This window comes from Mustela erminea, chromosome 18, assembly GCF_009829155.1.
Source record: "Mustela erminea isolate mMusErm1 chromosome 18, mMusErm1.Pri, whole genome shotgun sequence".
NCBI lineage: Eukaryota > Metazoa > Chordata > Mammalia > Carnivora > Mustelidae > Mustela > Mustela erminea.
The window spans coordinates 35,620,676-35,634,241 of NC_045631.1; the positions used below are offsets into that span (position 1 = coordinate 35,620,676).

Sequence of the window (13,566 nt, forward strand, 5' to 3'; positions counted from 1 at the left end):
ATTTCTGAATTACTAAAAGTCAAGGACAGAGAAATTTAGTGTGTGGCCTTTTCTGTAAGAAAGAAGAAGAAAATAAATACACCTTTTTACCTTTTCAAAATATACACATACAAGAAGGGTGAACCAGAAAGCAATAAAGTTAGTTACTTGCCTGCAAAGGTGGATGGTGAGGTAGGAGATTTTTTCCAAGTTGGAACTTTTTATAGTTCTTTATATTTGGAAGCAGAACAGTGTTTTAGACAGGCCCCAGAAATGAAATTATTTCAGTAAGGATGGCAGGGAAGACTAAAAACCAAACTCAGTTTATTTCAAATCAGTAACATAACCACAGTAAAGGAGGGAGAAATAAACAATCCAAGCAACTCTTAAACTCAATACTCTGACCATTAATTTAAGGAGATGGGACTACAAAGAAATTCTGGACTCGTAAGTTTGTTTTTCGCAGCAGTATGGATGTAATCCTGCAACTACTAAAATGTATGGAAGGATTGAGCAAATGAGTATGTATAATTTGGGTGGAAGCCAGGGTTTTCACTGTGGAGGATGAGAGCCCCAAATACAGATGTGGGAAGATAAGGGAAAGCCCTAAAAGATGGATTGGAATTGGATTAAAAATTGTGAACTCGTGATTTCCTAAGATAGCATACATGTATGTATATATTCCAGTTCCATCTACTGAAGGACCCAGAGACAGAGACTTCAATAGTGCTGAGCACATGGAGTACCCACATCTTTATTTCTATTTATTTATAGCCCCCACTAAAAGAAACTGGGGCTCTCTGAAGAAATGGTTGATTCTAGGGTTGGGACAGGAAAATGAGTGTCAGATAAACCTGGAATATCTTGTTATGCCAGAAAGTAAGGAGTTGCTCAAACAATGATACAGGCCTGTCAGAATGACATGACTCAGCTGGATGGGCTCCCATTGGCTAAATCTGGAACAGTTGAAACTCCAGAAAACTAAGGACTATAAAGAATTATAGGCCACTGAAAAGTAGGAATTCATGAGTGAATACCCATAATAAGAGAAAAAAGAAGGATCTTCCCTACAGAGGAATGCCAACTGAGAATATGGAAGAAATTCTGAGGCTGGCAAATCCCAGTTACAGATTGGGCAAGATCCTCTTTGGATGCTAAATCTGCAGTGAAATTTGGATGAACAGCATTTGTATAGACTTTAAGTATCTCTCCATAGATTGCTTATTAAAAGAGGGAAAATAGTAAGGCTGCAGTGGAAAACCAGACCACACCTAGACCAGGTCTTCAAACTTCTCATCACTGATAAGACGCAGGTGGAAATCCCATCACCTGACTTTGCTACCCTGAGAGACATTTGTCAACTGGAGACGTCCAACAGGAGAGAAAACCTCACATAAACCTGAAAGGAGGAAATCTGTGTGGAAGAACTCCATATTATTTGTGTGGATGCACAGCTGTCAAGGAGAGGGAACCTAACTCCCCACTTCACAAGTGTAGACTTCACAAAGTCGCTTCCGAAAAGTATAGTGTGTAGAGGGGTTAGGAGTAATTTTATAACAAAAAAACCTGAAAAATACGGCTTCAGGTAGAGGTTATCAAGGTCAATACCAACAGGGATAAGTCATGTTAGTAGTAGGTTTCCTTATATGAATTGATGAAAAGGGTACTTCTCAGTACTGCTGATCTTTTTTCCAAAAAACCACCCTGGCCTGATCCTGGGGAAACCATGAGACAAATCTCAGGAGAGGATCATTGAACAAAATACCTGACCAGGGACTCCTCAAAACCTTCAAGGTCATCAAAAACCAGGAATGGAAAATTGTCACAGCCAAGAGGAGCTTTAGGGGACACGGGAACTAAATGTTACTTGAGGCTTGGAAAAGAAATAGAACATTAAGTAAAAATGAAGGAAATGCAAAAATAGTTCACATTTTCTAAAGTTTTATATAAATGGAGTCCTACAGCATGTGCTCTTGTCTGGTTTTTCACTCAGTGTAATTATTTTGAGACTTATCCATGTCATGTATATCAGCTCATTCCTTTTTATTGCTGAGCAGCAATATGGAATCACTATGCGGATATGCCATAATTTGTTTACTCATTCGCCTGTTGATATTTGGATTGTTTCCAATTTTGAGCCAGTACTACCATTCATGTCTGTGTGTGGATGTATCTTTTCATTTATTTTTGGTAAATAGGAACGAAATGGGTGATAGGTGGCATATATTTAACATTTTAACAAACTGCCTCTTTTACAAAATACTTTTGTACTATTTTACTTTCCCATCTACAGTGTTTGAGAGTTCTGTTTGCTGCATAGACCATAGAGGGTTGGTATTTTTGTTTTTGTTTTTAATTTGGGGCAATCTAATAGATGTACAAGAGTGTCTCGTGGTTTTAATTTGCATTTTCCTAATGACCAGTGCTCTTGAGCATCTTTTCCTGACTTTGTTTACCATCCATATATCTGTGAGTAGTTTATTATTGTGTTGTATGTTTTTTTAATTGGACTGTTTCCATTGTTGAGTTTGGGTAATTCTTGGTATATCCTAGATACCAATCCTTTATCAGACATGTGATTTGCAAATAACTATTCTCCAGTCTGTGTCTTGCCTTATTCTCTTAATAGTATATTTCAAAGACCAGTTTTTAATTTTGATAAAGTTCAAATTGTCAACATTTTTCATTTATGTATCATACTTCCGATGTCATATCTAAAAATTTTATGCCTACCTAAGGTCATGAAGATTCTTTCCATTTTTTTTTCTAGAAGTTTTATAGTTTCAGTTCTTTTAGGTTGGTGATCCATTTTGAGTTAATTTTTGTAGATGACGTGAAGTATAAATAAGAATTGGGTTTTCTTTTTATTTTTTTAATTTTGTAATCTATTTAATTTTTTAATTTCATCATGTATTTAATTTTGTAATCTAGTCAATCCAGCACATTTTGTTGAAAAGACTATCATTTTTTCCACCAGATTACCTTTTCTCTTTTTTTCTTTAATTTTTTTAATTGGATGTGGTTGACACAATGTTAACATTGGTTTCGGGTGTAAAACATAGAGGTTATCTTGCCCCTTCTGTTTTTATACTTCAAGATTTTGTTCAGGGATGGTGTTCTGTTCTTACATCCCTGAAGAATTTCATTTTTTTTTTTTTTAAGATTTTATTTATTTATTTGACAGACAGAGATCACAAGTAAGCAGAGAGGCAGGCGGAGAGAGAGAGAGGAGGAAGCAGGCTTCCTGCAGAGCAGAGAGCCTGACACGTGGCTCTATCACAGGACCCTAGGATTACGACCCAAGCCGAAGGCAGAGGCTTTAACCCACTGAGCCACCCAGGTGCCCCGAATTTCATTTTTTTCTTAAAGTTTTTTTTAATTTATTTATGAGAGTGCGTGTGCATGAGCAGCGGGGGGGGGGGGGGGGGGGGGGGGGGGGGGGGGGGGGGCAAAGGGAGAAGTCGACTCCCCACAGAAAAGGAGCCTGATGGAGGGCTCTGTCCCAGGACCTCAGGATAATGATGACCTGAGCCAAAGGCAGATGTTTAACCAATGGAGCTACTCAGGTGCCCCATTAATTTTATTTTTGAAGGTTTTGTTTTGTTTTGTCTTTTGCTCCTTTTATTGCTTCTGTTTCCTTATAGGTTGTTTTTTCCTGAAGATTTGTTTTGGTCTTTCACATTCTCAGAGGCCTTTGTTTTATTTTGTTTTAAGATTTTATCTATTCATTTGAGAAAGTGAGCGAGAGAGAGCCCACGAGCAGGGGCAGAGGGAGAGGGAGAAGCAGGCTTCCCGCTGAGCAGAGAGCCCAATGCAGGGCTCCATCCCAGGACCCAGGAACATGACCAGAGCCGAAGGCAGACGCCCAACCCTCTGAGCCACCCAGGTGCCCCTCAGAGGTTTCTCTCTCTCTCTCTTTTTTTGTTTTAAGATTTTATTTATTTATTTGACAGAGATCACAAGTAGGCAGAGAGGCAGGCAGAGGAAGAGGAGGAAGCAGGCTCCCCGCTGAGCAGAGAGCCCAATGCAGGGCTCGATCCCAGGACCCTGGGATCATGACCTGAGCCTCAGGCAGAGGCTTTAACCCACTGAGCCACCCAGGTACCCCTCAGAGGCTTGTCTTAAATGATTGGTGATCCTTGCCTATCCTCTTATAGCTTAGTTCAGTCACTAAGCTGCTGATTGTACTGAATGAGCCTGAGGTTGGACTTTTTAAGGAATAGGATTCACTGTGGTGATTGGTCCCTTTTTAAATCTTGAGTGCTTTGCACTGATGCTATGATCTGTTTAAATGTGTTTTTCTTTTTCTCGTGTTCTATTTGTTTTTAGTGTTATTGCAGAATTCTCAACCAGTCTTTCATTCAGCATCTCCATATTTTTCCTCTGAGAATTCATATTAGACATTTATTAGATCTTTACATTTTATGCCCTTTTAACCTCTTTTTTATATTTCTGTTTTTCTTTGCTGTGTTTTGGTTGTTTTCTTAATCTTCCATTTCCTTATTTCTTTTTTAGCCATGTTTGATCTATCCATTGAGGTGTTTTGGTGGGGGGTGTTTTTTCCATTACAGCAGTTATATTTTTCATTCATAGAAGTTATATTTGATTCTTTTTACGTGTGTCTGATGACTTTTATTCTTTTCTTCATTTTTTAATAATTTTCCTTTTTTCAGATTTCTTTCTTTCTTTTTTCTTAAGATTTTTTTCTTTAAGATTTTATTTATTTATTTGACACAGAGAGAGAGAGAGAGAGATCACAAGTAGGCAGAGAAGCAGGCAAAGAGAAAGGAAGAAGCAGGCTCCCCACTGAGCAGAGAGCCTGACACGTGGCTCGATCACAGGATCCTAGGATTACTACCCAAGCCGAAGGCAGAGGCTTTAACCCACTGAGCCACCCAGGTGCCCCTAAGATTTTTATTTAATTGAGAGATCATGAGGGGGGAGAGGGTTTCAGGGAGAAGCAGGCTCCCTGCCGAGCAGGGAGCCCAATTCAGGACTCGAACCTGAGACTCCAGGATCATGACCTGAGCCTAAGGCAGATGCTCAACCTACTGAGCCACCCAGGCGCCCAAGATTTATTTATTTCGGAGAGAGAAGAGAGCATGCACACACATGTGTGGTGGGAGGGGGGCGGGGGTGGCACAGAGGGAGAGGAAAGAGAATCTCAAGCGACTCTCTGCTGAATGAGAAACCCAGTGCAGGTTTCATCCCGCAACCATGAGATCATGACCTGAGCCAAAATCAAGAGTCAGTCACTTAACAGACTAAGCCACCCAAGTGCCCCTTTTTATTTCATCTTAAACAGTTTTTGTGACCCCTGGGTGGCTCATTCAGTTAAGTATCTGCTTTCAGCTCAGGTCATAATCCTAGGGTCCTGGAATCAACCCCGCATTGGGCTCTCTGTTTAGGTGTGAGCCTCTTCTCCGTCTCACTCTTTCCTCCTCCCTCTCTCTGTCAAGTAAGTAAATCTTTTTTTAAAAAAAGACAGTTCTTGAATAGTTCTTTTATACTCTGTCTAGCAATTTCTGTGCCTACTTGGGATTCCTAATCTATTCCTACTGACACTTGTGATGGATTGCTTATTATATGTTTGATTCTTGATTGTGTACTCATACTTGGTCAAATCTGTGGGAATGCTGAAAGGCCTGAGTAGTAGGTGGTTATTTCTTGCAATGATTTAGGATGCTTTTGCTGGGTTTCATGGGGCACTAGTGGCCTGAACCTACTTTAATGTCTTGAGCTAGGGATTCACTGACCATCTAGGGTAGTGTAAGTTATATCCTCAGAGGTACAGGAGAGCAGGCCTGTGATTATAAAATACCAGAGTAGCCTCTCCACCCAGAACATGGGCAGAAAAGACTCACTTGTAGGTCCTCTTTTGCATGTAGTCAGATGTTTTTTTCCTACCTACCGTTATATTGAAGTCGCAGCCCCCTTAGGGATTTTGGTCTCATTCAGGTTTTCCAATTAAGTTCCCCTGCAGTAAATGCTAAGTTTAACATAGAGTAAGTTGATTATAGCTCATATGTATAGTTCATTAGTATTCTTTCCTAATCTAAGAAAAATATACTCAAGGAACACCACTTCCCAAGTAGAATGTAGCTCCCCACCTAGTGTGTGCTGGATTTGTCAAGTTAATTCATCCCTGCAATGCTTGGGATATAGTCAGAGGCCTCAGACTAGGTACATTCAGGGGCTTATAACCCTTGCATTGTATAGCTGAGCATTTTCTTTGTGTGCTGTAACTATGGAAAAGACTGCATATTCTATATCCCTCTTAAATTACTATAATGTTCATAAGCATATTAAAGGTTTAAAGAGGCCTTGAGGGGCACCTGGGTGGCTCAGTGGGTTAAAGGCTCTGCCTTTGGCTCGGGTCATGATCCCAGGATCCTGGGATCAAGCCCCACATTGGGCTCTCGGCTCAGCAGGGAGCCTGCTTCCTCCTCTTTCTCTGCCTGCTTTTCTGCCTGCTTGTGATCTCTGTCAAATAAATAAATAATCTTCTAATAAATAAATAGGCCATGAAATAAGGAAAATTTTCCAAATGTATTTGACCATAATACTTTATTTTTAATAATTTTCTTTTTAACATTAACAGCCTGTAATGTTGATACTAAGATGTTTATCATTGTTGACTCCCTGAAACTACAAGGTTATATTCGCTGGCAAGTAGAGTCCGAATAAGATACTCTGCACTGACATTTAGGGGTCAGTAAATATGCATTAGCTGCTAACTGGGCTGGCTGTAAAGTGGACTACCTTATATGACAACTTTGGGTATAAAAGATCCATCTCTGCATGGATGTGAGCTGTGTGAATCTACTAGAACTTAAAATTCTAGCCAGTGTTTATTAAGTGTGCATTCCAGACACTGTGATAAATATTTCATAATGTCTTTCCATTCCCCTCAGGAAAAAAGAATGTATCACTTCTTTGCCCTGGCCTTCAAGGGTTCTCATGATGTGGCCTCTTTATCGTCCTCAACCCCATCTTATAGACCTTTCACATGGCACAAGCCACACTGGCCTTTCAGTGTGCCACATATGTTCCAACCTTGTTCTTGTTCTTTGCTCTGCCTAGAATATCCCAGCACCAAATATTCAATTGACTGCCTTTTTTGGCATCAGGGTCTTATCTCACCAAGGCCTTTCCTCACCCCTGAATCTTAGCTGACCACTCTTGCCTCAGTTTGACTCTGACTTCACGTGGCCTTGCTTGGATTCCTCCCTGCCAGTAGACTCGTAGCCTGTGTGAAAAGCATGAGTCTTGTCTGCTTTATTACACGACTCTGTCTTTAGCTTCTGCCATTGTGAAACACACAAATGCTTGGTAAACAGTTGTTGAATGTTGAGTGAATAGGGAAAGAAGCTCATAACTTGTTTCACAGCTGAGTTCACAGCCAATGAATGGCAGAGCCACAACCCAAACCTAGGGCTATCCGAATTCTGTGCTGTTAGCACCACCCCTCACTCTAACAAGGACTATTCCATTCCTTACCACCTTATCAGTTAAAAATGTTGCTAGACTTTCTTTTGCCATTACCCTCAGAATCTTACTCTTGAAATCTGGTGGTAGCAGATTTTGATTCTTTGAAAGTACATTTGATTTTTTTTAAATACCTGCAAGTTATTCTGTGAGGTAGTCAAGCTAGGGAAAACTGTTGAGGGAAATGGAATTACAAAGTAGCCACATACAATACGGTTTTCTTCTTAAAACTGGATCTAAAAGAGAGTTCTAAAAGAAGGATACTAGAAGAAGGGGCCTTCTTAAAAGAAAGTATTCATTTGGGTATAAAATATTTCCATTGTGTGGATTAAGAAACTGATTGGGTCACATTCATAGTTACACCTGATACATGGGAAAATCAGTTTCCCATATCTGCGTACCTAAAAATAATTGCTCAGTAGCTCAGTATCTCAAACTTAAAGATGCATTTGCTTGGTTTTATTTTTGTCAGGCTTTGAATAACAGATTTCAGCTTTGTTATTGGTCATGGTAGAAAGTTAAACCAGCCTGGAAAGAAATTGAGCAAAAAGTGTAAAATGATACCCAAAAAATACTAAGTGAAGCAAAAGAATAAGGATAGGTGCCAAACTCTAAAGATTGTTTGGTTGATACTTGGCCCTCTAGTTGTAACTCGCTGTGTATGTTTATGTCGTTTTTTTTTTGAGGTTTTCTTTTGTTGCCTGTGTTGCTCCTATTTCCTTATAGATTATTGTTTCCTGAAGATTTTGTTTCTCTTTATTTTCCTGTTTTCTTTCTGCTTTCTTCTCACTAATCTCAAAGTTTTACGGTATATTATTATATTATTGTAGATATCTACAGTTCCAGAGCTGAAAGGCAAATTGAGAAATCATTTTTCTGTTTATTATGTGTATTTCACCACAATTTTTTAAAAAAGACAAACCGTCTAACCTACTCTTTTTTTTTAAGATTTTTTTTTAAATTTATTTATTTGACAGAGATCACAAGTAGGTAGAGAGGCAGGCAGAGAGGGGGGGAAGCAGGCTCCCCGCCGAGCAGAGAGCCCAACACGGGGCTCGATCCCAGGACCCTGAGATCACAACCCGAGCCAAAGGCAGAGGCTTAACCCACTGAGCCACCCAGGCGCCCCTAACCTACTCTTTTTTATAGAGAAGTGACCCACCTAGTTTATGGCAAAGCTTAAATTACATGGTGATCTTCTGATCCTACTCAGTGTTCTTGCTGTCACCATTGAAGTTCTTGTTCGTTAACATGGTAGCTAATGAAGTTGCACCTTATAGAAAGGGAAGCCTCTGTTTTGAAACAAGCGTTTCATTACAAAATAAAATTATCATTTCTGGGGGCTAGATCTTCATTTTTCAGATGACACTTACCACAATTTGAACTAAGTTAATTGAGGGGGGAGGGGGCATATTCTTTCTGTGTCATGGATCACTGATTTCTTCTACTTTCAAGACCGAACATTCTTCACGCTCTGAAAGGAAAAGGAGAGACTCATTCGGGATGTTTGACGGTTATGATAGCTGCAGTGAGGACACGAGTAGCAGCTCCAGCTCTGAGGAGAGTGAAGAAGAAGTTGCTCCTTTACCTTCGAACCTCCCAATTATCAAAAACAATGGACAAGTGTACACGTACCCAGATGGTAAATCTGGCATGGGTGAGTATTTCCAGCCTTCCAATGTTACTCAGCTTCATGATGGGAGGTTATGTTCTAGTTTGATTTTTTCTGTCATTTCCCTTCCTTAGAATTTTTCAAGGAAAAAAGAAACACAGTCTGAAGCTTATAGTTGTAGATGAGACCCTAGATTTCGGTTTGAACTCTTTATCTTGCCTACCTGTCGTATTCTGGCCGAAGGCAAGGAGAACAAAATAAAAACAAAAGGCTATTGAGAAACATAATGTGGACATGAATTCAGTCATCAGATAGTAAATCCCCGTGTAACTGAAAGTGTGTAGGATCACAGGCTTGTAGAGTTAACAGACGCTTGCACGGTAAAGTCTCGCGTCTCTACAGAAATTCCTCATGGGATGTTTTCTGTTGACACTTCCAGTGATAATGTATCTGTGATTACCAGAATATCCTTTATATTGCAGCAAAATTATCCGTGCTCTGGATTTTGTTGTTGAGTCTTAATTTTGCCTTTTAGAGCTACACGAATAATTCTAATCCTTGTTACAGTGGTCTCCTTTCCCACTAGAACACTCTGAGTAACTCTAGTTGCTTCAGTGATTTCTCATAATATTACAGTGTATTTTAATTCATCGGTATGTCCTGCTCACCATCTTCTAGGCATACTTCGAATTAGTGGTAATGGGGTAACAGCCTGTCCTGCCTTGCCTAAGACTGTCCTCTTTTTAGCATTGGAAGTCCTCTACCCTAGAAAGCACCTCAAGCAAATGTTTGGTCACCTATGTAATTAGGACAGAAGGTAGTTACGCCTTCATCTCCCTTTCTCAGGACTGTTTCCACTCATGCCCCAGAATTGCTCTAGCTTTTTTTTTTTTTTTTTTTTTTTTTTTAAGATTTTATTTATTTATTTGACACAGGGAGAGAGATCACAAGTAGGCAGAGAGGCACCTAGAGAGAAGAGAGGAAGCAGGCTCCCTGCCAAGCAGAGAGCCCGATGCGGAGCTCAATCCCAGGAGCCTGAGACTATGACCTGAGCCGAAGGCAGAGGCTTCATCCTACTGAGCCACCCAGGGGCCCCTGCTCTAGTTTTTTTGAAAGTAGCACTGATTTTGCATATAGCTGAAACTCTTTCATCTTTTCTACAACTTAACCAGTAAACCAATTAAACCAGTTTTGTGCATTTGCAGTTAACTTTTTTTTTAAGATTTTGAAGTAATCTCTCCACCCAGCACGGGGCTTGAATTTAGAACCCCAAGATCAAGAGTCACATGCTCCACCACTGAGCCAGCCAGGGACCCCAGCTCTCTGTTTTTAGATAAATGATATGAGGCTAATTTGAATATACTTTTAGGAAAGGCACAAGCAAGGGCTATGGGAGCATGAAAGGCATGCTGAATCTTCACTGGGTCCAACCAGAGAAGGCTTCACAGGGCAGGCAGCCTTTGAGCCAGCTTTGAAGGACAAAGGTAGAAGGCGTGGGAGAAGCCTGTGAAAGGAGGGAACTATACTAGCAAAGGTTAGGAGGTAGGACTTTGAAGGAATAATGCTGGGCCATTCAATTATGGCAGACACATAGGCAACTGATCATAAGAAACATCACTGAGAGATGAAAGACCTGGAAATACAACCATTTTGTGTCCTGCAGTACCTGAAAACATATTTTTAAATCAGTCAGTGCTCACTGAGGGCCTCCCACAGGTTTCTGATACTTGCTGTCAGCAAAAAGGCTTCCTATGGGCAAAAGCTGAGGGACACACTCCCACTTCATTTGAGAGCCAGACAAGGTCATCTCCAAGGACATCACAAAGACTCGGGCACAGGGGAAAGAAGGTAGATTAAGCAGATTTGGAGTTAAATTTTTGGCCTTGGGCAGGGTTCTAACCCACTGAGCCTGTTTTTCTGTCTGTACAGTTGAGATGTGGTTACCTGCTAGGCAGAGTGGCCTGAAGGCAGGGGTGAGGGAAGTATCCCCCGAAGCCCCATCTGGGGCTGCATACACCAGGGATGCCTGAAAACACTGAATGGGAATAGGATCCAGCCTTGTTTGATACCACTTAGATTCTGAAGTGAGTCCGCCATGATACCATTCTGATTTTAAAATTAAGGAATGATTCGGGGCCTGAAGAGGACCCAGGAATGATTTCAAACTTACTCCCAGGTTGAGGCTGTAGTGAAATCAGTTTCACATTTCTCTTAATGCCTCTCTTGATAAAGGGAAGCAGAGTAACAGTGATGAGAGCTTAAATAACTGTCATAGAACCTCAGCTGCCAAAAGCCAGGTTCTGAGGCCTCGCCACGGGTCTAAGGGCAAAAGACTGGCTCTGACCTCCGCAAGCCTGTCCATCAGGATGATGGGCAGCAAGTATATCTGCAGAAGTTTCCCCTGTGGATACTGGATGAGCTACACACTGTGCTGGTCCTCAGAGACCTCTCTCTGAGTGTGGCAGGATATCTGGTAAGAATTAGGTTCTTCCTCAGTCCCCAAAGGACAGGCTCTGGGTTTGGAAACAGAAAAGCTTCTGGGGGCTTTCCTTTTGAGACCCGCCAAGTTCTAGCCACTTTCCAGCTACAGTTGATTTTTTTTCTTTTTTTAAGATATTATTTATTTATTTGAGAAAGAGAGCACGCATGCACGCCCAAGTCTGGGGAAAGGGGAGAAGCAGATGCCCCACTGAGCTGGGGGCCCTCCACTGGGTTAAATCTCAGGACCCTGGGATTGTGACCTGAGTCGAAGGCAGCTGCTTAACCAGCTGAACCATCCAGGTGCCCCTGCAGTTGATATTTTAAATCCAGTGCTTAAGACTTTAAATTATTCTGGGAGCAACCGGGTGGCTCAGTTAAGCATCTGACTGTTGATTTCTGCTCAGGTCATGAGATCCAGCTCATCTTAAGCCTGCTTAAGATTCTCTCACCCTGTGGGCCTGGATGGCTCAGTGGGTTAAGCCTCTGCCTTCGGCTCAGGTCATGATCTCAGGGTCCTGGGATCGAGTCCCTCTTCGGGCTCTCTGATTAGCAGGGAGCCTGCTTCCTCCTCTCTCTCTCTCTCTCTGCCTGCGTCTCTGCCTACTTGTAATCTCTCTCTGTCAAATAAATAAATAAAATCTTAAAAAAAAAAAAAAGATTCTCTCACCTTCTCCCCTCCCCACTCCTAAATAAATAAATAAATAAATAAATTTACATAGCCTGTTTCTTACTAAATTTTGGTCTTTTTAGAAATTTGTTATTTCTGATTCTGTCATTTAATGTTGAAGGTTGTGTTGTATAATTTTCTAGTTTTGTGCCATTTTCAGATTTGATGATAATGCCCTATTGGTCATATTCTAGTTTTTCAGTTAAAAAGCTGAACAGCACAGGGCCTGGTGCAGAGATGTAGGCCGTATCAAAAAATTTCCCATCACTGGGGCACCTGGCCGACTCACTTGGAAAAGCATGTGACTCTTCATCTCAGGGCCACCATGAGTTTGAGCTCCATGTTGAACGTAGAGATTACGTTAAATAAATAAAACTTTTTAAAAATTGGAGTTGCCTGGCTGCCTCAGTCGGTAGAGCATGCAACCTCTGATCTTGGGGTTGTGGGTTCACGTCCCACATTGGGTATAGAGATTACTTAAAAATAAAATCTTTAAAAATAAAAAAAAGAACTTCCTGTCATTATCAGGACCAACTAGGTATGGTCATGTGGTCAGTTAAAACCTACTTGGATGTCTTCTACTTCACCTTAAATTTCTTGGTCACTATTGACAAAGTTGCATGAGATTTTATCAAAGTGTTAACTCTTTTTCCTCTTTTTAAGTTGGTTTTTGTTTTGTTTTTTTTTTGACAGAGATAGCGCAAGTAGGCAGAGCAGCAGGGAAAAGGAAAGGGTGAAGCAGGCTTCCCACCGAGCAGGGAGCCCAACGCGGGGCTCGATCCCAGGACCCTGGGATTGTGACCTGAGCCAAAGGCAGACGCTTAACTGACTGAGCCACCCAGGCGCCCCTCAATGTGTTAACTCTTTAAAAAAAAATACTATTAATACATAAGTTGACCCTCAAACAACACGAGTTAGGAGCCCATCCCTCACACAGTCAAATATGTGTGAAACCTTTGACTCCCCAGAAACTTAATTACTAATAGCCTACTGTTGACCAGAAGCCTTACTGATAACTTTAACAGTCGACTAATGTGTTTTGTATGTTTTTTACATTATATAATGTATTCCTACAATAAAGTAAGCTAGAGAAAAGATTTTTAGGACAGTCATAAGGAGAGGATACATTTACAGTACCATATTTACTGAAAAAAAATCCACATACAGGTGGACCCATGCAGTTCAAACCCATGTTGTTCAAACTATACTCTTGTCATGGTTTAGTTTTACCAGTCCAGTACTAGTATCACCAAAGGAAATAAGGCTTATTGAGGCTTTATGTGTCCAGGTCTATTTTAAATACTAGAGATGCAGAGAGAAACAATACAGAATAGTCCCT

At 40.8% G+C, this 13,566-nt stretch overlaps 1 protein-coding gene across 13 annotated transcripts in view; it reads left to right on the forward strand.

The window, feature by feature from the left end:
• The window catches only part of MBTD1 (mbt domain containing 1), a 68,074-nt gene that overhangs the window by 16,918 nt on the left and 37,590 nt on the right, over nt 1-13,566 (forward strand). For 12 of the 13 annotated variants that reach the window (XR_004280913.1, XM_032322935.1, XM_032322936.1 and 9 more), the window contains one exon: nt 8,923-9,124. Coding sequence is in view for 12 of the 13 variants with exons in the window: in XM_032322929.1 (XP_032178820.1) it covers nt 8,923-9,124 (202 nt within the window). In the remaining variant the exon portion in view is untranslated. Of the gene's footprint in view, nt 1-1,677; nt 2,310-8,922; nt 9,125-13,566 lie in introns of those variants that run through there. The other variant, XM_032322937.1, reaches the window with a different exon arrangement.